The 24,959-nt window shown below is 33.8% G+C and overlaps 1 protein-coding gene across 4 annotated transcripts in view; it reads right to left on the bottom strand.

The window, feature by feature from the left end:
- Window positions 1-24,959, bottom strand: part of SPHKAP (SPHK1 interactor, AKAP domain containing) — a 154,231-nt gene that overhangs the window by 69,982 nt on the left and 59,290 nt on the right. For all 4 annotated transcript variants that reach the window (XM_051983383.1, XM_051983385.1, XM_051983382.1 and 1 more), the window contains one exon: window positions 4,044-4,151. In XM_051983383.1, coding sequence (XP_051839343.1) covers window positions 4,044-4,151 — 108 coding nt within the window. The remainder of the gene's footprint in view (window positions 1-4,043; window positions 4,152-24,959) is intronic.

Here is a 24,959-nt window from a genome sequence, read left to right as displayed (position 1 = left end):
AACTTCACATCTCCAACTGCCTATTGGACATCCCAAACTGGATGTACTACAGATACCTCAAACTCAAAACTGAGCTTAGTGGCACTCATTGTTAGTGGTTTCCTCTGATATTACTTTTCATTTATACTGTTCATATATGTGTGTGTGTGTACGTGAATGCACACACTTAGCAAATGCTTATTGACTGACTATTGTTGTTCAGACTGATTGAATATTATCTATGTAGGTAACGTGAGACGGCAGGAATGAGTTTGTAAGAGGTAAAATCATACATGAAGTAGCAATCAAATAGCAAAGTGCTTTTTTCCCTTTCTTTCATTAATTAGTTAATTAATTAATTTAACAAGAATGGTCATTGCAGATAAGGTAGCTAATCTGCTTATGACATCTTTTCATTTCTTAATAAGTGTCCACTAGTTTGTATAAGAATGTGACTGGGGAAGCATATCTCATTATTATTCAAGAGCAATAAAACTCCAGGGAAATAAGAATGTAAAACAGTGTCCACAGTAAGTTCTCAAAAGTCTGAAACCTGGTTTTATCCCCAGGTTTCAGAATTGTAAAACAGAAGTTACCAATCTTTTAATTCCTTAGGAATGCTACAAAGGAGAAATAATTAAAGATGCAAAATGCCCTAACATATTAAATAAAAAAGAATAATTCTGCTGAAAGGAAAAAAGAAATTATGAACTCAATCCCTCTGAAGTCTAATGATACCTTAATGAGAAACACTGTTTTTATTTGATTGATAAGCTTTTCATTTAGCAGAGAATGAGGCCATGTATAATAGCAGGCATTTATGAAATATGTATCTCAAAGTTGTTCCATGATATTTTAATACCATATGTCATTTTGTCAAAATAGCTAAAGAATTTCCCTAAATTATAGCTGAGGAATTTCATAAACGCTACAGGATTTCCCCCCTCCAACGCACACAAAAATATTATTCAGGCTGACTTTTCAGAAGTAAAAGAGGCTTATCCAGGGTTATACAGCTAATAAGTGACTGAGGCTAACTTTAAGCTTAAGCTAAGTCTTCCTGACTGCAGGATCAGTGCTCTATCTACTGTGCCATCTTGCTGTCTCTTGCACTAATTTTTTATAGTAGCAAAAACTGGAAACACAGTAGATTCCCATAGAGTGGGGTATGGCTAAATTAGCTGGGAATGGAATGAATATAATTGGATCATATGAAAGATGACTATAAAGAATACAGAGAAGTATGAAAACATAAACATTGATGCAGTGAAGCAAGCAGAAGCAGGAAGACAATATTTACAATGATGTCAACAATTTCATTGTGTGGAAAAAATGCTGGTAAGAGTGATTTAGAGGTCCCAGTGTTGTTGTTTCATCTTAAAAAGTAGTGTGTTATAAAGCAAAGATATCGAACTGACATCCATGAGTACTGAGTTCCAATCCCTAATATACTATTGAGCAGCTGGGTGACTATAGGGTCATTTCTTCTCTCTAACCTACAGTTCCTTCACTTGTGAATTAGATGAGCTCAAAGTACCTTTTCTGGCTTAATAGTCCATCATCCCAAGATTATGAAATGTAGGGAAAACACACAAATAAGTGTGTGAGATTATAGGGAAAAAAAGAAATGTGATAAAAGAAGAAAAGGGAGACAGCCAGTAGGGGAGGACATAGTTGAAATATTGATTTTATTTAAAGGCCAAAAGATATTATCTATGGTTTTAAGTCTCTTTTGTTTATTGTAGTTTTTACTTTTCCCTAGGATACTTTTGAGAAATCTTGTCTGGCTTCTTTCACATACTGTGAAATTTCTTTGAGCTTTTGGGGGTCAAAGAACAACAGATATTTCTGTTCTTAGTCACTAAGTCATAGTTACAGTAGGTAGAAAATAGTGAAGAGAAATAAATTTCCCATATACCAGAACTTTTCCTTTGGGTGAATTTCTCCAGTTTTCTTTAAAGAGCTAAAAGGATCAACTGGCAAGTGTGAAACATCTATACCTTACTTGGAAATACCTTACTTGGCAAATCTCTCTAAAATTTAAAGATTCTTGGAGTTGTGTACTTTGAATCCCAATTTGAGATTCTTAAAAAAATGAACATGAATGGAAAAGTTCAACTGTTTTGTCATCTTATCTCACCTAGTATGGCCAGCTATCTATATTACCTGACTTTCAGATCATAACTACCCAAGTTCCCTGGGAGAGTTATTTATTCATTCTTCAAACTCTGCCCTTGAGATGAGCTATCCTGAATGGTGAATGCTAGCTCACTCATCCCTCTATCTCACTGGCCTAGCTCATATATCTTACCCTTTCCAGCAAAAATCTTCTAGGAAATCTGGGGTCTACCTAAGAATTTTCCCATCAGCTCTGCCCCTCTGATGTGAGATGAAGGTCAGTGTGTAGATATATTGAAAACAAGTTTAACAATTGGTAACTGAAGGAAGGGTGACATGTATAACCCATATTTTCAACTTCTTGTTGATGGATTATATACCACTTGAGACCAGACTATAATGTTGGAGACTTTTATACTCACCTCAGGAGATATCTGAGTTCAAATATTACTTGTGAAGCTCACTTGATGTGTAACCATGGACAAATAATTTTTGCTCTTTTAATTTCCTGGGAATATGTAGCAGTTATTAGGAGGCTCAAATGACTGCATGTAAACTTCCTGCAGTTCTTAAACCACTATGTAAATATTGGCTATTCTTAATTCATTGCAAAATGCTTAAGGGAGAGGATCTTCTTATTTCAACTCCCTTATAATGCAATGACTTTTTTGGGTGATGCTTAGTGCTACCTTGTATCTACCTCCAGATATTATTAACTTCACATTACTTATTAGATAAAACTAAAAACTATATCAAAAGTGATCCATCAGAAGAATTTAAGTTATACAACTTCTTTCCCTGTTGCACTTTTAAAACACTGTGTGGCCTATACCTAAAAAGATAAAATAAAATAAGATAAATTCTTCATTGCCTCTTAGCTAGACATTACTTTTCCAAACAAAGTACCAAAGCTATAAAGCTATCTAGTCATAACTCTGATCATATTCCTAAGGAAAGGCTTAAGTATGTCAAATGGGTTGTGTATTTATCATCAACTTGCTCTGAAATTCTCCAGTGTTGGAATGGGAAACTGATAAAGTGTCTGTCTCTTGTCTTCTCAACCTCTTTACAGATAAAAACCCCAATTTCATTCCATTTTCAGCTTTCACTGTGTTTCTCACTCTTGACAGAAATTCTGGTGAGCAACTTATAAACAGAAATAGCACAAAGCCGATTTTCTCAATTCAAGCAAGAAAATTTAATTTCTCTTTGCTCTGGAAAGAACCCCTGGCCCCTCCTTACCAGGTGCAATGATGATCCCACCAGACCTGGGAACTGACAGCTCAATTAAAATAACCATATGGAACACAGAGCCTATTTCATTTAAATAATTTCTTATTTCCATATTTGAAAACTTTGTAATAAAATTTATGCAGAGTAGTTCCTTTGTTAAATGAAAACAGCTTTGTAGATAAAACTCTTAAGACATGAGAGATTTCATTTAACTTAATCTTAGTAACATTTCTATCATATTATCATAGCCATAATCTGAAAGAAATGTAGCATTTTGTATCGACTCAAAGTCTATTCATATTCACTTCTCATAAGAATTATGTCCATCTACACAGTGACTTTTCTACATTCTCAAATTCATATTATAGCCTTTTAAATAGTCAACTATTCTTGATTGTTACCATGCAGGTTATTTTCTGTTTTCTTCTGGGGACCTGAAAAAAATCTTTCTTTTTAAAATTCCAGATGGAATTCCTATGCTGAAATAAACACAATTATACTTGAAAACCTGTAAGCAGAAATATTTTCCTTTTTATCTCTACCGTATCAATAAATGTTCCAGAACCACCCTAAGCCCTGTAGAGATTTAAAAATAAAATCTCCCAAAGGCAAATGGTTAGCAAATTAAAAACAATGTTTCCTAAAAGGTAGCTCTGGTTATTCATTGTCTTTTGTTTACAGGGATACATAACACAAATGTTTTGTGTACTCACGGATGCACAATTTTCGGACTTGTCTTCCACAAATCCGATTTGGCACGGGGTCCTCTGGTTCTGAAGCCAGTAGTCTGTTGATTCCAATAGACTATTACTGCAAAGGACCTGTTAGAACAGAGTAAGCTTTCTTTAATGCTTTTATCCCAAGCTTTGCCTTTTAACAAGCATCCAGAACTGACAGTAGCTCTCTTCTCAAGGACCTATAAGTGTTTTCCTTCTCCTAGAGCACCAGCAGGTTTCCTGGATATTAGCAAAAATCTGCAGCAGCTTATCGTTACCAGCATGAGCAAAATAATCAGGCATACTCTGTTTTATTTGGGGGCATACTACTGGGGATGTTCTTTCTCATAAACTCCAATACTTCTACTGATGATCTGAGATAGAGGAGATGTACCATGTGGAGGGTGGCTTGACTAACAACTCAGAGAAACCTTTACTTCATTATCTCCTATTTCATGTTTTTCATCACAAATAAAGTTTCATTACTGCAAACTATATCACAGTAAAGACCAATTGACAGTCATTCATTCAACAAGTATTTATTAAATCCCTTCTCTGTGTCAGGCACTGTGAAAAGTGATGGCAATACAAAGACAAAAAAAACCTTTAAAGAGGAGAATTCTATCAAGGAACACATGAAATACAAATATAAACATATGCAATATAAATACATAAAATATAATTTTAGGGAAAGTCACTAGCAATAAGTGGGAGTCCTTAACCTGGAGTCAGTAAACTTAAAAAAATATTTTATAACTGTATATCAATATAATTGATCTGTAATACCATGTATTTTATTTTACAAATTTAAAATTGTTATTCTGAGAAGCAATTCATAAGCTTTACTAGTCTACTAGTCATCATTACTAGCTGACTGCCAAAGGGATCCACATGACATAGAAGGCTAAGAATCTCTGTGGAAGATGGAATCAGAAAAGGCCTCTTGGAGAGAGTGACACAAGCAGAGCTTTGGAGACAACTAAATGGATTTTCTAAGAGGGTAAAGTGAGAAGGCAGAACATGCTGCATGAAGGGGACTTCTGTGCAAAGACATATAGAAAAGAAAGAAGCTGTGGGAGACGAACAGCAAGAAGACCAATATGAATCAAAGTTGAACAATATTTAATAAAAATGAAAAGGCAGTTTGAACTTAAGACTGGGAAAGGTTTTAAGTACCAAACAGAGGTGTCTGGATTTGACCCTGGAGGTAATAAGGAAACAGTGGAGTTTACTGAGTACAAAGGCTGAGGGGAAATAGTTTTTTAGGTATAGCTTTGCTGAAGTGCCCTAGATGATATATCCAATAAAGGTTAAAATTTGTCAAAAAAAAATAAATAAAAACAAAATAACTACTATTCCCATGTAAAAACAAGGTATAAATTTTTCAGGGATATGTCTTTTTTAGCCATTTACTTTCCAATGAATGTATATAATTGGTGTAGTATATCCACAATGCCAGGCCTAAAGTCAGGAAGTCTTGATTTTCCTGAATTCAAATCTGGCCTCAAATACTAGCTGTGTGATCCTGGACAAGTCACTTGCCTCAGTTTCCTTATCTATAAAAAGATCTGGAGAAGGAAATGACAAACCGATTTAATATCTTTGCCAAGAAAACCTCAAATGGAGTGAGAAAGAGTTAGACATGATTGAATAAAGGAATCAATAAATTTTAATTAACATACTTTTCAAATTCTTTGTTATAAGAGGCCTTAATTACTGAATCTTACAACTGGAAGGATGCAAGAGATCACCTAGTGCAGTGTTCTCATTTTTTTTTTAAATAAAGAAACAGGAAAACAGAAGATTTTATGTCTGGGTTAAAAATATGCTTTGATTATGCTTCTGCCTTGTAGGCAACATGAAGTTGCTTCTACTGGCTTGTCTAGCACATTATTAGCCAAATATTATACCAGATTTGTATTGCTGCTAAAATGGCTTAATGTTTGGCCTCAATTTATAAGCATGACCAATTCAGTCAATTTCTCTAATGTACCTGAAAAAATGTCTGTGCAGCTACAGAGATTTCTACCTTTTTTTTTTTTAAAGCCAAAACAAATTCATTTTCACTTTAGTCCTATTTGTTACATGTATACATCGTATACTGGCTGAACACTTGCTGGGGCCTGTTAAAATACACACTTCTGATTTTACTGAGTAATAGTTTTATTTTTAAACCCTCTCCCACAGAGTTTATGTTTATCATTACCAGAGATGACAAATCTTTCTGATTTTTCATTGGGCAGAAGAAACAGATACTTTTATTTGCTACAAAGCACAGGAAATGAGGTACTAAATCATTTGCTTTCTTTGATCTAGGTCTGTGATTGTAGAACAGTGGGATAAAGGGCTGGACTTGAAGTCTGGAAAACCTGAAATCAAATTCCCCTCTTAGCTTAGCTATGTGGAACCAAACCTGTTTCTTCAAATGCAAAATGGAATAATCACGCTTACAGTACCTAAGTCATGGGTTTTAGAAAGTCACTTAAGCTCACCAAATCAGTTTTCTCATTTGAAAGATCAGAATAGTGATACTTTTACTACCCACCTTACAGGGTTATTGCAAAAAGTATTTGGTAAATCTTAAAGTACTTATTCAGATAAGCATGCAAGGTTTTTTTTTACAAACTTTAAAGCATTATATGAATGTCAGTTATTGTTGTTAGTAGTAATTGTACAGGGATATCCTGGTATGGAAATTTCCCACAGGTGCAGATCAGCAATTCATTTTAATTTATAGTTTTTTTCCAATCTAAGGTTAGCATGGGTCATCCCAAATTCCAGAATACAGAGGGAACCATATTAAAGTGTAATTGGAAAATTTTGATAAAACAAATAAAAATACAAAATATAGATAATGTTTATATGTGGTTTTCTAAATAAAAATATGGCCCATAGGCATCCATTTTTATTTGAGTTTGATACAGTGGGTTAAAAGATGACCTGGGGTTCTGAGAGATTAACTAAATTTTCCTTGGTGACCCAGTTAAGTAAGTGTCAGAGGTAGGACTTTGGTAGCAGACAGGTCTTCCCAATTCCAGGAATAACTTATTGTCCACTACAAATAGTCCATATTCATTTTCCAGTGTTCCTTCTCTGGGTGTAGTTGAAAATCAGCATTCCTCAGTCCAGGAGTCCTCAAACTTTTTAAATAGGGGGCCAGTTCATTATCCCTCAGACTGTGGGAGGGCCGGGCTACAGTAAAAACAAAAACTTTGTTTTGTGAGCATTTAAATAAAGAAATTTCATAGCCCTGGGTGAGGGAGATAAATGTCCTCAGCTGCTACATCTGATCCGTGGGTCGTAGTTAAAGCAAAAAGGACCTTTTTTTTTTTTAACACAGAATTCCTATTAATATGATGGCTATTTATACAAAATTGAAAATCCCTGTTGTTTTTAGATAGCGTCAATTCTATGAATGAAATTACTATAGTGAAGCTTTTAAATTAACAGTCACATGGCTGTTCAGTTATTTTCAATTATGTCCAACTCTTAGTGATCCCATTTGGGGTTTTCTTGATGAAGATACTAGAGTGATGTGCCATTTTCTTCTTCAGCTCTTTTTATAGATAAGGAAACTGAGGGAAACAAGGTTAAGTGATTTGCCCAGATTCATACAGGTAGTAAATGCTAAGGCTAGAATTGAACCCAGGAAGATGTGTTTTCCTGATTCAAGGCTCAACATCCTCTCCATTGTGCCATCTAGCTGCTCTTGTACAAAATGCTTGAATACATAAAGCTTCAGCTATGAAAAAATCTGCATCACAATTTTGTAACATGTTTCATAAACAGAATTATGGAGAGCCACTGGGGTGTGTTTAAAAAGGCAATGAATTGGGAGTTAGGAGGCTATGTCTCTTTACTTCCTTTGAACTTTCTGTTTTTATAGTTTTGGAAAATGACTTCAACTTACCAAACCAGTTTTCTCATTTGAAAAATGGGAATAGTAACCTGACAAGGTTATTGTGAAGATGTATTTGGTAAACTATCCAAGCTATTACTTTTAAAAATTAAAAAAAAATAAATTTAAGTTAAAATAAATTTTAATTTAAAAAAATTATCAAGAATTTATTTTTTTTTCTACTTCATACCTTCCATCACCCACTCAGTGAAAAAAGAAAGAAATAGAAAGACTCAAAGAAGCATAGAATCTGTATACTCTATAAGCATAGTAAAACAACAAAAAAAATTCCCATGTTGGCTTGTCCAAAAATGCATTTCTCATTTTGCGTATTAGTCCATTAATACTCTCTAATGAAGTAGAGTTCTTCATTGTTCTCTGAAATCCTAGTTGACCATGCATTGATCAAATTTTTAAAGTATTTCATAATTTTATTCATTCATATATCATACTTATTAACCATTCCTCAATTGATGAGTACCATAGTTTTCAGTTCTTTGTCACTACAAAAAGAACTTATAACAATTTTGCACATATAGGAGCTTTTCCTCTTTCTTATCTCTAATTTGGGCTATAGACTTAGTAGTGACATCATAGGGCTAAAGAGCATAATTCCAAATTGCTTTTCATAATCATTGGATCAATTCCAACAGTGAACCAGTGTCCCCATTTTCCTGTAGGCATTTATAATTTATCATCTCATTTATTTAATCATTTTGCAAAGTAGAACTTTAGAATTGTTTTAATTTTCATTTCTATAATTATTAGTGAACTGAAGCATTTTTTATGTGACAATAAATAGTTTGGGTTTCTTTCCTTGAAAACTGCCTGTTCTATACACTTAGAATATTTATCAATTAATGAATGGCAATTATTCTGTAGATTTGAATCAGTTACATATATATCTTAGAAATGAGACATTTAGCAAAGAAACTTGCTGCAAAGATATCTCCTCTTTCCCCCCTTGACTATTTTCCTCATAATATTCACTGTTTTTTATTATATTTATCAGGGGTTCCATTAATACTTCATTTCAAGATTACCTTGGTATGTGGTATTTCATACACATATATGTATATATGCAGTTATATTACTGCTAACAATGATATTAATGATAAAATGCTATTTTAGAAAGTTGTAAAATTATGCAGATAACATAATGGCTCTTTCAAAAAATTGCACCAAGAAAAACATCAATAACTACATACCTCTTTTTTCAGATCTATGAAATATTTGGGAAAATAACCTATACAAGTACTGAGGGTATCCTTGATGAATATAATAAAACAGGTTGATTTTTAGAAATTATTTTCTATAACATATCACATCTTTACTGTCATACACTTTACATGGAGATTCAGAGAATGCATCATTCTAGTGTACTTAGAATTTGGCAACTATAAAAATAGCTTTCATTTTAGCAGAACAAAATTTCTATGAGGTATCTCTCTTGAGTATATCAAAATCATACAAAATCCCTGGAAGTGGGTGGAAACATAAATAATTTTGTGCAATAACTTTCTGATCATTCATGTCAAATGAGGCATAAAATAGCTTGAAAATGGGTTTGTCACTGTTCAAATAAGAAAGGTATTCCCCACTAATTGTGAGTTCCTTTCTTAAGATGCTTTTGTTTGTGGATAACATTGTGGTGATTGAATCAAGCCATTAAATATTGCAATGGTTTCTCATAAAATCTATAGTATTTTATTGTTCAGTTATTTCAGTTATGCCTGAGTTTTTTTGTGACTCCATTTGGGGTTTTCTTGGCAAAGATACTGGAGTGGCTAATATTTCTTTTTCAAATTTATTTTTTCATTTAAGGAAACTGAGGCAAGCAGGGTTATGTGATCTACTCAGGGTAAGTGTAAGTATTTGAGGCTGGATTTGAACTCAAATGAATCTTCCAGACTCCAGGCCCTATTCATTCCAAAGATCTTGGTCTATTTGAAGAGGAAAAAAACAACAAAGAAATGGCTGAAGAATGTCTACTGTGTGATGGAATGAGAGTTGTGTAGTTGTGCACATGCATGTTGGACAGACACTACCTATGGATAATGACCTAAGAAATTCTGCAGTGCTTTTAAGTAAGCCAAACTCCTCCTGGAAATAAAAAAGTCTGTCTTTTAGTGTCAGTAGTCTTCTGGTAGTTGCTAGATGGATTGTTGATTAGAGCACTAGATTTCAAAACAGGAAAACTTGAGTTTGAGTTTTGCCTCACATACTATCCGTTTGTCACTGGGAAAGTCACTTAATCTCTTGTGACCTCCCTCAGTTTTCTCATCTGCATAATGGGGGTGGGTTGGACTAAATGGATTATAAACTCCTTTTGAGCTCTAAATCTATGATCTGATGAACTTAAGACTTGTACCTTCCTAAGGCAACCTTCTCCTAAACTTGTAGTGCACCACAGATACAGATGTATCTTGCTTTGGATACTAGGTTTGCTAGTAATCTAGCAAAAATCTAGAAAAATTTTTTCTAATTTTTTTTTTAATAAATAAGATTGCCTTTTCTCATTACTTTCCCCTATGATTTCAGATAGGTTCATTTCACATTTTTATTGATTTTTAATTTGATTTATATTTATTATTACATGTTGTATTCAGCTATATTTTATTTATTGATTTTTTAATTGATTTTTTTCAATGTGTTGTGGTCCCCTGTACTTTGGCTGTATCCCTACCAGGACTAAAAATTTCTAAATAAATTCCAGAAGTGCAATAAAGTATCCTTATTGAGATGAAGACTTTGGAAAATGTTTGTTTAATAATTTTTCAGTCATGTTTGACTCTTTGTGATTCCATTTGGGTTTTTTTTTTTTAGCAAAGAAACTGGAATACTCCAGCTCATAATATAGATGAAGAAATTGAGGCAAATGGTTGGAAGTGCCCAACATCACACAGCTGGTAAGTGTCAAAGGCCATAACTGAACTCAGAAAGACAATCAGGTTTATTTCCTTTTTTCCCAAATGGTGTCACAAAGAGTCAAACATGACTAAACATTGGTTTTCTCAAAGCAAGGGACACCAGCACATCTCTTACAGCAATCATTCAGACAACACTGACATAGTTGTCACATCTTGTCCCATTTTCTCTATTATATTTTCAACATCCAGAAAACAGTGATTCACTAACATTTCCTTATGCAGATAACTAATTATGTGCAGTGCAATCATTAAACCACTACAAATTTGAACAATGAGTCTATGATTTTACATAATTTTTAACAGACAGATCTTCCTTTGCTCTCCTTCCTCACAACTCCATTCCTCCAAATAAGGTTCTTGAATTCATTTATATTTTAATAAAAGCAGTTGGTAAATGTCTTTAAAATAAAAAAATACACCAAGCAATGGTGATAGTGTGTTATAATTAATATCAGTAGGAATAGCAATTGTCCCTCTTGAAAGCAGATTGATTATTCATGACTTAACTCTAGCTTTCAGAGGATGATAGAGGGGCTGTCAGTCAGAACTTCACTTGCCCCTGACTGAAAAAAAATCAAGGTTGATTGGCAGAATTTCTGGGAATGAAGAGAGACCCAAGAGTATATTAAAAAAAAAAAAGCAGGTGTCAGTAGTTGTTATTAGCTTGATGCCTCCAGCAGAGAAATTCCTATCCTTTCAGAAAAAGACTCTCAAAAGGGTAGATGGATTCAAAGGAAAAGTTTGTTTTCTTGTCAAGATCTCTCTCTATTCTTTCTTGCATTTGGCTTCCCTGGTGAAATGAACAAAATCAAGTTTGTGTGGCAGGGGTCTCACAATGATTTTCCGAATGAATGATTTTCTGCCTTTAAGAATACTGGTTCAAAATAAGGCAAAGGATTGATAGTATGTTAGAACTCTTCACTCAAATGAATTTTGGTATTGGCTCTTCCCTTTGAATATTTGAAGTGCTAGAAAAGATCCTTGTAAGAAATATATACTTTATATTTAGCATATCAAGCTATTTTATCTCAAGTGTGATTCTAAATAAGAGAAGGAAATAAAACTTGGCAAAGGTAACACTTCTAGATTTAAGCAAATTGAATACTTCTTTCAGACTGGTAAGCTGTTTTTGCACTTAGAGATTTTATGAAAAGGATAGATTTTCAAAGAATGTCCTTATTGCAATTCTGTTTAAAGTAAAAAACTGAAACATAGCAATTTTGGGGTGATAAATTTAAGCATGGGAGATTGCATCATGTACTGGAAAGAATAATTGACTGTGTGCCTTCTATAGTATCTTACATGTAATAGGCATTTAATAAATGCTTGTATAATTTAATTGACCTAGAGTTGAGTCATTAGTTTTGGTTCCAACACTGTCACTAACTGGGGCATTAGAGTCCAAATAGCTTAATCTCTTTGCTTTTCAGTTTTTTTATCATCCAAATGAGGGTGGAGAAACACATTTATTAAGTATCTACTATGTGCCATATAATATGCTAAGTACTTTACAAATAATACCTAATTTTATCTTTACAATAATCCTGAATGTAGATATAATTATCATCATTTTTTATTTGAGGAAACTGAGGCAAACAGATCAAGTGATTTGTTCAAGGTCACACATTTGTTGTCTTCCTGATTCTAGACCCTGTTCTCATTCCATAGCACCCTCAGCTGCCAAGATGACTTCCAGTTCTGCTATTCCATGATTTCTCCATCAGGCTCTTGTAACCATTCCTTCTCAGTGAAATTATACCCCAGAGAAAAATAACAAAAAAAAGAAAAAGAAAAAGAAAAAAAAGGCTGTGTTCTTACCAGATTCTACTAAATTTAAATTCTGAACTTGGTTTTTGATGAATGAAATGATTTTTCAGACTAGTAGTCAAATTATAAACAATACGATTTTCCTCCTAATGAGGAGTGAGAGACTGTGTGGCAGTGGAGAGGGGCCTCTGTTGAAAACAGGAAGATCTGGTTCATGTTTTAGCTTTGACTTATATTGGCTCTGTGACTGTGGATAATTAGCCTCCCTGTGTCTCAGGTAACTCTCTAACACTCTAAATTATAGGTGGAGGGGAGGAGTTTTAAAATCAGACGTTCTAAGCCAGACAACATTTATGAAGCATCTACTATGTGGCAGGTACTATACAGCCATTATCTCATTTGATTCTCATGACAACTCTATGAGGTGGATGCTTTAATTTTCTCCATTTTATATTTGAGGAAATTGAGGCAAACAGTGTAAGTGGTTTGCCCAGGTTACATAAGTAGTAAATGACTTAAGCTGCTTTGAATTCAGGAATTCCTGATTTCAAACCCAGCACTGCATCTATTGTTATTGTTGTTTGTCCTTCATCTCAAATAGGACTATAATGCTATGAAATGCAAGCGCATTGGATTGAAGTGAGGGAGGGCTGTGCAAGGTCCCCTGCCTCATTTTTTCTTCCAGAGCCATCTGGGTCCAATGGCAAGATACAGGTCAGGATGACTAGAGATGGCCCTGGATGCAATGAGAGACCTTGACCTTTTTAAGATGAGGTCTTAAACAGGTCTCAGTTGGGTTGAAATCATATTCATTTAATGATTAAAATTAGCATATGAGGATACTGCATACTTCAGAAGAATTGTTCCTGCCCTAAATCTACATATATTATTTACCTATCTCTACACATCATCTGCCTTTCTCTATATAAATATACATATTTCTGTCTTCCCAGAAAAATGATTAAAGTGCAGACTTCAAAATAAAGGTACCATTGATCATGGTGCCAATTAATTGTTATATAGGTAGAGTTTTTTGTTGAACAAATCATTACGATGAGTTGTTCTTGCAATAAGAATCAGGGCCTGAAAACATAATGATTGTGAAATTTTATGACTATAATCTCCCTACAAAGACCAGTCATTTACTGAACAAAAAAATCTCTCTCCAAGCTTTGGATAGTTCACTTATTTACAATCTATTTTTAGTAGTGAATGTCACTTATACAAGATAAAATTATAAGACATGCTGAGTGTTCACCTACAGAAATTTTGGATTAATATGGCATCTTTTCTTTGAAAAGCATCATGTGTATTATAAATACTGAAAAATGACCTAGTAAACAGAAGACTTTTGTAAATAGAAATTCTATTATAGAAAGACTGTTTTGCTAGAAGAAACACAGGATTTCGGTGCTGGTTTTGTCAATACCAAAAGGAATGCATATTTAGTACTTGCATGGTCTACTAGACCATGCTATGCTTTCAAATCCCTTCATTTCCATTCAATCCACTTTATAAATTTATCTACTATATTAGGTATTTAGTATATGCAAAACACTTGCACTGGGAATTCCTTTGTTTCATGAAATTTATAGTCTATTTTCTATGTGATATAAGATAAAGTATGATAAAGGAAAAAAGAAATGAAACATTTTCAGGAAAAAGTCACTTTAGTTTGGAGGGATTATGGAAAGTTCCATGAAAAAGTATCATCTGGGCTATATTTGAAGGATAATATGAGAAGGCTATGTGTTCCAGATATGGGAGCTAGTTTATGAAAATACATGATAAGTATTGTCAACACTGAAAAGTCCAATTTGATGAGAAGATAAAGGAGAGTGAAATAAAGATGCAAAAGTTAAGTAGGAGCCACATTGTGGAGGACATCAGGTATCAGGTTAAGGAGTTTCTGTTTGTTTTTAAAGAACATATTAAACTGATAATTTTTTTTATTGCTTTACCTAGGCTCCTTTTGATTAAGAAAACTGAAATAAAAGTTAGCAACTACTATTAACTGGCAGTCGGCAGTGGAATCTTTCATTTGTCAAGAGCCAGGGTATTAGAGATAGACCTTTTTGTACATCAATCATGTTTGATGGAATTAATCATGGAACATTTTAGTCCATTGGTTGTGCGGTTCTCTCACCATTTTCTTTGTAAACTCTTCAGCATCCTCACAGAAAATTTCATGTTTTGTAGAGTATTTCTTCTTTAGGTGGGTCAGTTGGGAGGAGATGTTCATTTTGGTAATCATGCATTAATATTTTTAAAGAGTGTATTTCTGGTTGAGAGATTGGAAGACAGTTTTCATAGATAACTTCCAATTTTCATCACTGATTACTGGTGGAAATACTTGCTCTTTTCCCTTGATTTTTAAGATGGTAGAATTTCATTTTCAATGTAAAGTTAGATAATTTGAATGGATGCTCTTCTGGGAAACTGATTTTGATTCTGAAGGATCCCATGTCAAAGTAGCTTGCTTATCTTGGATATTATGGAAAATTTCATCCTACATTGGTAGATTTCTTCCAGTCTCTGTGGGCCATTACTTGGATCTGGTGCTGCTTCTGCTCATATGAGTATATGTTTTATTTTGTGGGCAACATGGAACCAGTGAAGATTTTTGATCAGGGGATACCTTGGGATATGTACCCTGGGAAGATCTTTTTGTTTTGGCAAATGAAATCCCAGTTAACATTGCTCTCTCCCTCCTAAAATATTCCTTGGACACTTTGCCTGATCTCATCTTTGCTCCCATAACTCTCTGTGTTATATTATATTCATAAATTCAACAGGATTTATTCAGCACCTTCAATGTATAACATCTAAGGCTAACTTAGCCTGCCTGTGGATGCAAAGGTAAAAGAAAAATCAATCCATACCATAAAGTTTCTTATATTCTACTGAATAGCACACACATATATTTGTAAATAAACATGTACTGTATGTAAACACTAACTGCTGGAAGGCTCAGGAAAAGTCTTCTAAAAAGTACTCAGTGCTTAGCACGATGCCTGGCACATAGTAGACACTTCATTAGTTTTTATTGATTGATAAGCTGGAAGATAAGGATTTTGTAAACAGGAAATTAGGAACATATGTATTTCAGATATAGAAGACACCCTGCACAAAAGCACAGGGGCTGGAGAGGAGGGAAACAACCATTTATTACATATTACATATACATTTATTAGGTACTGTGATAAGCACTTTATAAATCCTATCTTATTTGATCCTCACAACAACTATGGAAAATAGGTACTATTATCTTATTAATTTTATCCTTAAGAAAACTGAGGCTGACAGAGCAAGGTCACACAACTAATCAGTGTCTAAGGCTGGATTTGAATTTAGATCTTTTTTGCAAAAAGATCTAGTGCTTTAATCACTGTTCCACCTAATTGCCTGGAGGGTACCACTAACGCCCAGCAGAACAGTTGGAATATAAAATTCATGGAGGGGAGTTATATGAAGTGAGACTACAAAGAGTAGAAGAATGCCATATTATTGAAGAAAATATTTGGAATCCTTGAGGTAGTCTAAATGTGTTCTTACTATTTCCTTAATTGTCTTGGGTTTCAACTCATTTTTGTTCTCCCCCTCCCAATCAAAACAGTATTCTCCTAGGAAGACAAAACAGAAACATAAGCAGAGTTCAGTAATTCATCTTCACCTTCATCCATTAGGAATATTGCTTCTTTCCCAATCAGTGGGCTTTCATCCTCCTCTTGTCCTCAGCATAGCTTTTCATTTTCACTCTCAATCATATATGGAAATCGAGTTTCTGTGGGTCAGACCTATGATTTCATGTATAAAGAACACCCTTTTCTATTGATTGAAATTTGTTATTCAGCTTAAATTTTTAGCTCACTGGCTCACTGAAAAGACTGAAATGACCAGTATATATCGAAGGCAGAACCTTGAACTTAAGAATAACTAACTCTTAAGCCTGGTTTTCTACTTATGACAAATCTTTAAAAAATATGACTTAGAAAAAAACCCTGGAAATTGAAGAAATGTCTATCAATTGGGGAATAAGTTGTGGTATATGAACATAATGGAATTGTATTGTGCAAAAAGAGATGATGAGTAGGCAGATTTCAAAAAACCCGGAAAAGACTTACATGATCTGATCCTAAGTGAAATGAGCAGAATTACTGTAGAGAACATTGTACAAATAGTAACAACAACATTGTATGCTGATCAACTATGAAAGACTCAGCTCTTCTAAGCACATTAACCACATTTAATTATAAAAAAAAAGCCAAATCATTTGGAAACTTTTGATTTCATCGAAAATATAGTTTAGTAAACTTAGGGGGAATGATTAATATGATAAAAAAGAAAAACGATAAATGTTGGACAGGATATGGATAAATTGGGACATATTGGTGAAGTTGTGAACTGACCTAGTCATTCTAGAGAGCAATTTGAAATTATGCTCAAGGGCAATCAAATTGTGCATATTCTTTTATCTAGCAATACTACTACTATTAGGTCTCTATCCTAAAGAAACCATTTTTAAAAAGAAAAGGGCATATATGTACAAAAATATTTATAGCAGTTCTTTTTGTGGTGGCCAAGTGTTGGAAACTGAGTGGATCTTTCTCAAATGGGGAATGACTGAACAAGTTTTGGAATATAAGTAATGGAATACTATTGTGCTATAATAAATGATTGGTAGATTTAAGAAAACCTATAAAGGCTTATATGAACTAATCCAAAGTGAAGTGAGCAGAACCAGGAGAACATTATACATAGTAACAATAATATTGTATGATGATCAACTATGAATAACTCAGCTCCTCATCAACATAATAATCCAATAAAATTTCAAAGGATTCATGATGGAAACTATTCACATCTAGAGAAAGAACTGATGGAGTCTAAATGCAGACTGAAACATACTATTTTTACTTTATTATTTTTTCTTTTGGTCTGTTTCTTCTCTCACAGCACAATTAATATGGTATTGTGTTTACATGAATGCACATATGTAACTTATATTAAATTGTTTGCCATTTTAGGGAGGAGGGAAGAGAGAGAGGGAGAAAGTTGGGAACTCATAATTTTGTAAAAATGCATATTAAAATTGTCTTCACATATAATTTGAAAAAATAAAATACTCTTAAAAACTTGGTCTTAGCTGTAACCTTTTTCATTGTGCAGACTTGCTTTATACCTGTGTTACCCTAAAAATAGATCCTAAAGACTTGAGTTTATATCCCAGTTCTGTAGGAATTGAGGGAAAATGGCCACACAAGCATACTTAAAGAGATAGAGACAGAGATCTAGAAAGATACCCAGACCTAGGAAAGAGTTGCATCATGAAATTACAAGGTTCAAAGAGTTTTTAGCCAGGGAATGGTGGTAAGGAAGAGGGAAGCATTAGTAGGAATAAATGCTGTGATGTATCAGGTGGGATGTGGATTGAGGAGAGAATATTGGATTTCACATTAAAAAGATAATTGAAAACTTTGGAAAGAGCTCTAGCTATTGAGTATTGAGTATTGAGGTTTGAACCCAGATTGAAAAAGACTGAAGGAGGAGAGTGTAGACAAATTCTTGGAATTTTGACTAGAAAATGGAGGGAAAATATAGGATGATAACTTTAGGGTCAAGTGGAAATTGTTTATATATAAACATATAGATATATTTATAGGCCAATTATATATCACTAAAATATACAAATGCAAATAAATGTGAGTAGAAGGTAAGGAGATGGAAGCAGGGAAAGTTTAATAAGAGATTTTTGATTCAATCATTTGAAGCAGGTAATTAGCTTTAAGAATCTGGGGATAAAAGAGAAAGTCAAGAAATACTTGAATTAAATAGTGTTTTTAAAGGTTAGTAGATTGGGCATGTTTGTAGGTATCAGGAAAAGAACCAATAATATGGAAAGATTGAAATTGAGAAAGAAAGGGAGTAATAATTGATGGATCTCCTTGAGGAAACAAAGGAATGAGATGAAGGATATTATTAAAGAATTGGTCATGGCAAGAAGGAAGATTCCCTTTCTTTGGAGAAAAGGAGAAAAAGAGGGAAAAGAGACAAGTGTTCTATGAGTAGGGCAACTGATAGCACATCTCCCCATCTCTTTTTCCTCAGCAAAGTAGATGATAAGAATATCTGCATAGATGATGAAGTAAGGAAGAATTGAAACTCTGTAGCTTGTAAATTTTAACAGCATTGTAGACATTTGGTGGGTGTTAGGAAGTGATATGAACTCATTTATGATAGTTGGAATCCTTATTTGTGAAATTGTAATTTACCACAAAATGAGTCATTGGCTCAAAGTTTGAATACATAAGGATTTACCTTTAAGACAAGGTTTTTTTCCCTCAACTACTATGTTTTCTCACACTAATTTATCTTTATAAAATATTTGCATTTGTCTTTTAAAAATGAATTCGTCTATAATTGCTAATTCATCAAATGCCACCAAAATATTTTTGTTAGATAAAGCTGCCTGTTGGTACTGATAATTTAAAATAAATAAGGAGAGATTGAAAATGAGTGATAGGAGATTGAATGAAGGAATGAACTTCCAGAGAAGATAAGAGAAGGGATCCAATGTACAAATAGAGATTGCTAACTTCAAAAAAATTATTCAGTGATTTATATTTGTGACAAGAATTATCATCAGGTGGTTTTGATGATTGTGAAAATGAGATTAATGAGTGGTTTTCCAAAATATTTTTCCTGAATTAATTTTGACATAATATTTGATTTCCCTGACATCATATGTATATTTTCATATCAAAAAGCAGTGTTTTTAGGAAGATTGGACCTAGATTTTGGCCAATCTTCAAGCAGCACAACATTTCTCCAACCTGTAGAAAGACTAATTATTATGTGTGCAGGCAAGACCAGGAGATACTTCCTGGTTGGCAGATCTGAACATAATATCTAAATTGGCTACTTTGGCAAAGGTAGTTATGAGTTTTTAGCTTTCAGATAAAGGATTTTCCTTTCAGTGTTTTAAGAGAATAAGGAGGTTTTGTTACCATGATTTCTTATACTGAACTTATTTTAAATATGTAAATAGCATTGCCATGGCCACCTTTGACTATATAACCTTCAAAGTGGCTAATCCAAAGTGAGATTGCTTAATTTTGCACAAATGTAACAAGTCAAAAAAGAAGACTATCCATCAGCATCATATGTAACAGCTGCTTCCATACTATGACACATTTTGAGAAAAACACCTGGGAGATAACATTATTGTGGTTAATGAACAGTCAAGAAAAACTTTGTCCAAAGATACATTATTCAGAGTTATTCAGCCTGATATACATACATAATGCATATATACACACATACAAATATATATACATATATATGATAAGCAGAAATTTGTTCTCTCTCTATATTAAATAATAAGTCAAATATCTTACTGAATTTTCTCAACAAGTCAAAGTTTTATCCTCTTAAAACAAAATTGTTTTAAAAAAATAATAAAAAAGGAAAATCAGAATTAAAAATAATCACAGTTTCTCTGATATAATATTCTGATATTCATGTCCTTTGTTAATTTTCCTTATTTTCTCAGTACTTTGCACTAAAATATCTTTAAAAATTATTTTAAAATAACAACACAACTCTTTCCTCCTTTTCTTTCTTTCTTTCTTTCTTTCTTTCTTTCTTTCTTTCTTTCTTTCTTTCTTTCTTTCTTTCTTTCTTTTTTTTTTCTTTCTGCGCATTGTATAGTGAATAGAGAATTTTTGGATTGGGGTTTAAGACCAGTCTTTGCTACTTAAGTTCTTTGTGGTGCTGATTAAACCCCCTAGTTCCTCAGTGGCAGAATATCTTTGTAGCTTTTTGAGAGTAAGAACTTCCCCACTTTCTTTTTATTTCCTCATCATTTACATAGCGCCTGGCAATAATAAGTATTTAATAAATACTAGTAACCTGACTGACTAAAGAAGGAAAGTCCTCACCTCCAATTCCCTATAGTGATGAAATCATAGGTTTGAATTAGTACTCTAAAATATTTCTTTCTTTAGACTTTTCAGAGCTTATACTTAGTTGGAACATTTTCAGGCAAGTTATTTTCTTTATGTCAAGATGAAGTAACAGAGTAAGACTTGGGTGGCAAAATTGAGTAGCACAAACTTATCTCACTAATGCTTATTACTTCTTTTTGTGATATACTTACTCTGATCTACAACATGATCAATGCCAGACTTCAGAAATGCGGTAATGAACTTCTTTTCTATGTCTTGTCTAATGCTTTAAATTTGGATGTGCTGTGAACTGTATCTTGTTCTGATATTCACTCTGTTAAATCTCATTACTTAAATCATGCTCGCTTTTTCCAGAGAAGTTCTCCTTGAACCTTCTCATTTCCCTTATTTATGGAAATGAATTAATTCTATTCAAAATAGGAGCAAGGATCCTACAGTTTTGATGTCACAAATGAATCTTTAGACACAAAAAAAGACATGGAGGTAATAGGTGAAAATCCAACTATAAGATTAAATTATAACATAAGAAACATGAGAATTATGTATAATTATGTATTATATATAAATATTTCCTACCCATTAGAACTGTAAAAAAAAAAAAAAACCTTTAATGAGTTGCATCAGAAAGTAGTTAGTTCCTTCTAATTGAAGGTCTTCAAACAAATACTAGATGGCCACTGGCTGGATATTTTGTAAAGGGAATTTTTCAAATACTGGTTATATTAAATGACCTCTAGTCTGTCTTCTAGTTCTAAGACTCTGTCTGATTCTATGATTGATCAGTACTCAGGGCCTTGTTGCTTCCTGGAGTCCCTTTCTAAAATAATATGAGAAAAAAAGAATGATTTTGATGCTGGAAAATTAATTTCAAAAAGTTAAGAAGTCTTGAATTCAAGCAGTATGAGGAAACCAGTGAGCTATCTTGGATAGCATTACCAGGTTAGCATCATACTCTTAGCATGGGCACAGATCCATGGCAAAGTCTAGTGTTAATATAATCCAGAAATGGAGAGGATTTACAAATTTGGCTGAAGGACATTTTTTTATAGGATTGGGAAAACATAGAAATTATGCCTTATCTATGGCCACCAAATATCCTGGGAAACTGTGTGTAGTTTCACATGGGTCCAAATAACTTCTGTCAGGCTATTGTAGCAAAGATCAAAATAGCCTTAGTAAGAAGGCTGTATCTCCTCAAAGACAGTTTCTTCATTGTTTATGGGAGACCAATCATTGGAGAACAACTAGATCAGTTTAAGTACTATTGGATAATAGCAGTTGAGTAGCTACAAAATTTATGTTTTTTCCCCAAAGACTTATTGAAATGGCCCCCAAACAGAGGTCCAAAATATTTTTCTGCTTATTGAACCACTTTCTATTTGCCATGCCTTAAAATAAAGTGATGGCAAAAGGGAACCTAATAAAACTAATGTTCAACAGAACCAATATTGGTTGAATTCCATATAAATCTAGTGTTTTTCCAGGCCTTTGTGGTGGTGTGATAGTCATGGGATAATAGATTTAAAGTGGAAAAAGACTTTAGAGATAATCTAGTCCAATGTCCTTATTTGGGAGGACAAAAAGTATCAAGGAAACACAAGTAACAAGTGGCAAGGGCAGGACCCAAGTCCTTGGACTTCATTAGCAGTAGATGTTCCACAAGTCAGTCTATCTTTCCTAATATGTTATTACTTTCTGCCTTGATCAAGTCATTATTAAAATATACTTAAGTTTGGCATACGCAGAAAAATAATTTGGCCCTTGAAGGGATAGACCCTATGGCAACATATTGAAGGGTGATGGACTATAAAACTGTCTCTAGCCTGCTTTTCCAGGACTGTTTCATATTATTCACCTTTATGCATTCAGTGTCCTAGCTGACCAGACCTACTTACTCTTTTCTGAATTTGGATCCCATCTCTATGTCTTTATTTAATTGCTGTCTATTACTTAGAATGCTTCTCTTCATCTTTGATCCTTAAAATCCTCAGCTTTCTTTGAGGTGCAGTTGATTCCCTTAGGTACTTGTGTTTTCTCCCTTTCCTCTAAATTATCATAAATTTATTCATCTGTTTACATGTTATATTCCTATAATAGAATGTAAACTCTTTGGGGTCAAGACCTATTGGTTTTTATCTCTGTACCAGCAGTGTATAACATAGTGCTTTGATCACAGTAGGCCCTTAAAAATGCTCCTTAGCTTATTTTATTTGAAAAATACTAGCCATGTACCTTCTTCTTTCTATGATGATCACTTAATAGCAAAATCTCCACTCTAAAATCTTGCCCCCGCCTTTTTTTTTTTTTGATAAACCTGATCTATGACATTTTAATTTTAGTCTATGCCAACATTCCCAAATTACCATTTGGTATAAGACATGAAACTCATTCCTTCTCTCTCTTTTCAAAAATATTACTCTCTGCATGAGCTGTGAATCAGTTTTAATTTGGTTGGCATAACAGCCTTATCACAGCCAATGAGGCTTATGTGAGCTGTGATTACTGCTAAATGAAAAGGTTATTATGCTGTCCCTAGTTAGCTTAATGCTTGTTGACAGCTCAGCCAACCATTGAAAGGGGTCCCTAAAAACTCTCTAGATACTAGCTAAGTCTTCACATACCTTCTCACATTTCAATTGATTCAAGACAAGAAGGTGTTTTAGACTGGAATGTATCATCCACTGCTGTGGAAATGCCTGTTCAACAGCACACAAAATTGCATGAATCCCTGGATGTTGTATTGCATCACCCTACCATATTGCAGTGGAACTGGGATCCAGGAGTACAGAGGATCTCTATTACAGTAATAGAGAATCCTCAAATGCTCTAATATAAATATGATCCTGGTTGAAGAGTTTCCATATATCTGTTGTTTTTGATAGAGTACACAACTTAGAGTTCCTTGGGAGTTCAAGCAATATTTATCATTTATTGTTGTTCAGCTGTTTCAGTTGGGACCAACTCTTTGTGGATCCATTTGGGATTTTCTTGGCAAAGATACCAGCATGGTTTGTCATTGCCTCCTCCAGCATTATTTAGTTGAAGAATTGAGGCAAACAGGGTTAAAGTCTCTTGTTCAGGGTCACACAGCTGGTAAGTATCTGAGGGCAGATTTGAACCAGGGAGATGTCTTCCTGACTTCAGGAATGGTAGCTCTTAACTAATGCTCATTTTCTAGTCTGTTATTCTTTTAATTTATCATCATTAATATAAATATATAATGATTAATATGATCCTGAATCATCATTTCATTAATTATATTTATTAATCATTAATGAGATAATCACTATAATGATTGTCTCATTAATGATTAATAAATATAATAAATATGAAGTTATGTTTGCCTTTTTGCAACTTCCATTCCTTTGGTTCTTATTCTACCCCCTAAAGAAAAGCAAAACAAGTTTAATACCTCTTCTAAGTAACACTTGGGGACAGTTATGCCCTATGAACCCATATTTTCCTTTAGTTGGCGCTCTTTTTTTAATTTTTTTCATCCTCATTCTGCTTTAGCAGTGCACTGCCCGCCACCTCTTAATTCACCTAATCAGCTCGGCTGCCCTAGCACTCATATCCATTAACATCGTACTGTCATCAATCACACTCATTATCCTTTTCCTTCTCACAATCCTAGAACCAGCCGTAGCTATGATTCAGGCCTATGTCTTTATCCTATCTGCATGGCTTATTTTGTATCATTGTTTCTTTCTATCATCTCATCATCAACTCATAGAAGGATAACAGTATTCCTTTTCAGAGTGGGCAATTTACTTATTTCACAGGAAAAGTATGTGGGGGACCATAAAGCATATAGATGGCATACTTATCAATCATGCAGGTAACATAGCTGCCTACAAGGAAATAAATAAGTGTTATGACAGAACTAGAATCCAAAAGATCCTGTGAGTCCAGAATCCTATGAAATAAGTTGAATCTAATAAAATGAGCAATAATAGAGAAAAATGGGAAGTTCTGTACTTGAGTTCATGTCAACTGTACAAGAATATTAGAGGGAGAAGATTATTCATTAAAAGTCCACAAAGTGATGTTAGTCTCAACACCCCTTCCCCAACTGCTATTTTGATCTTTGATATCTTTGAAAGATGTGGTATCCAGAATGAGGGAGATAAGAGTCCTATGGTATTTTGCTCTGATTAGAAGACATCTTGAGTGTTATCCATTCTGACAACATTTTAGAAAAAAACAATGATAAGTTGGAGTGTCCAAAGGAGGATAGGTTGGTGAGGAGCCTAAGAGACTATGCCGTATAAGGGCCAGTGGAAAGAACTTGGTAGAGGAAAAAATTCAATGGCTATATTTAGTATTTAAAAGGCTGCACATTGAAGCAGGA

Source organism: Antechinus flavipes, chromosome 3 (genome assembly GCF_016432865.1).
Source record: "Antechinus flavipes isolate AdamAnt ecotype Samford, QLD, Australia chromosome 3, AdamAnt_v2, whole genome shotgun sequence".
NCBI classification, from domain to species: Eukaryota; Metazoa; Chordata; class Mammalia; order Dasyuromorphia; family Dasyuridae; genus Antechinus; species Antechinus flavipes.
This window is presented reverse-complemented; position numbering and strand designations above follow the sequence as displayed.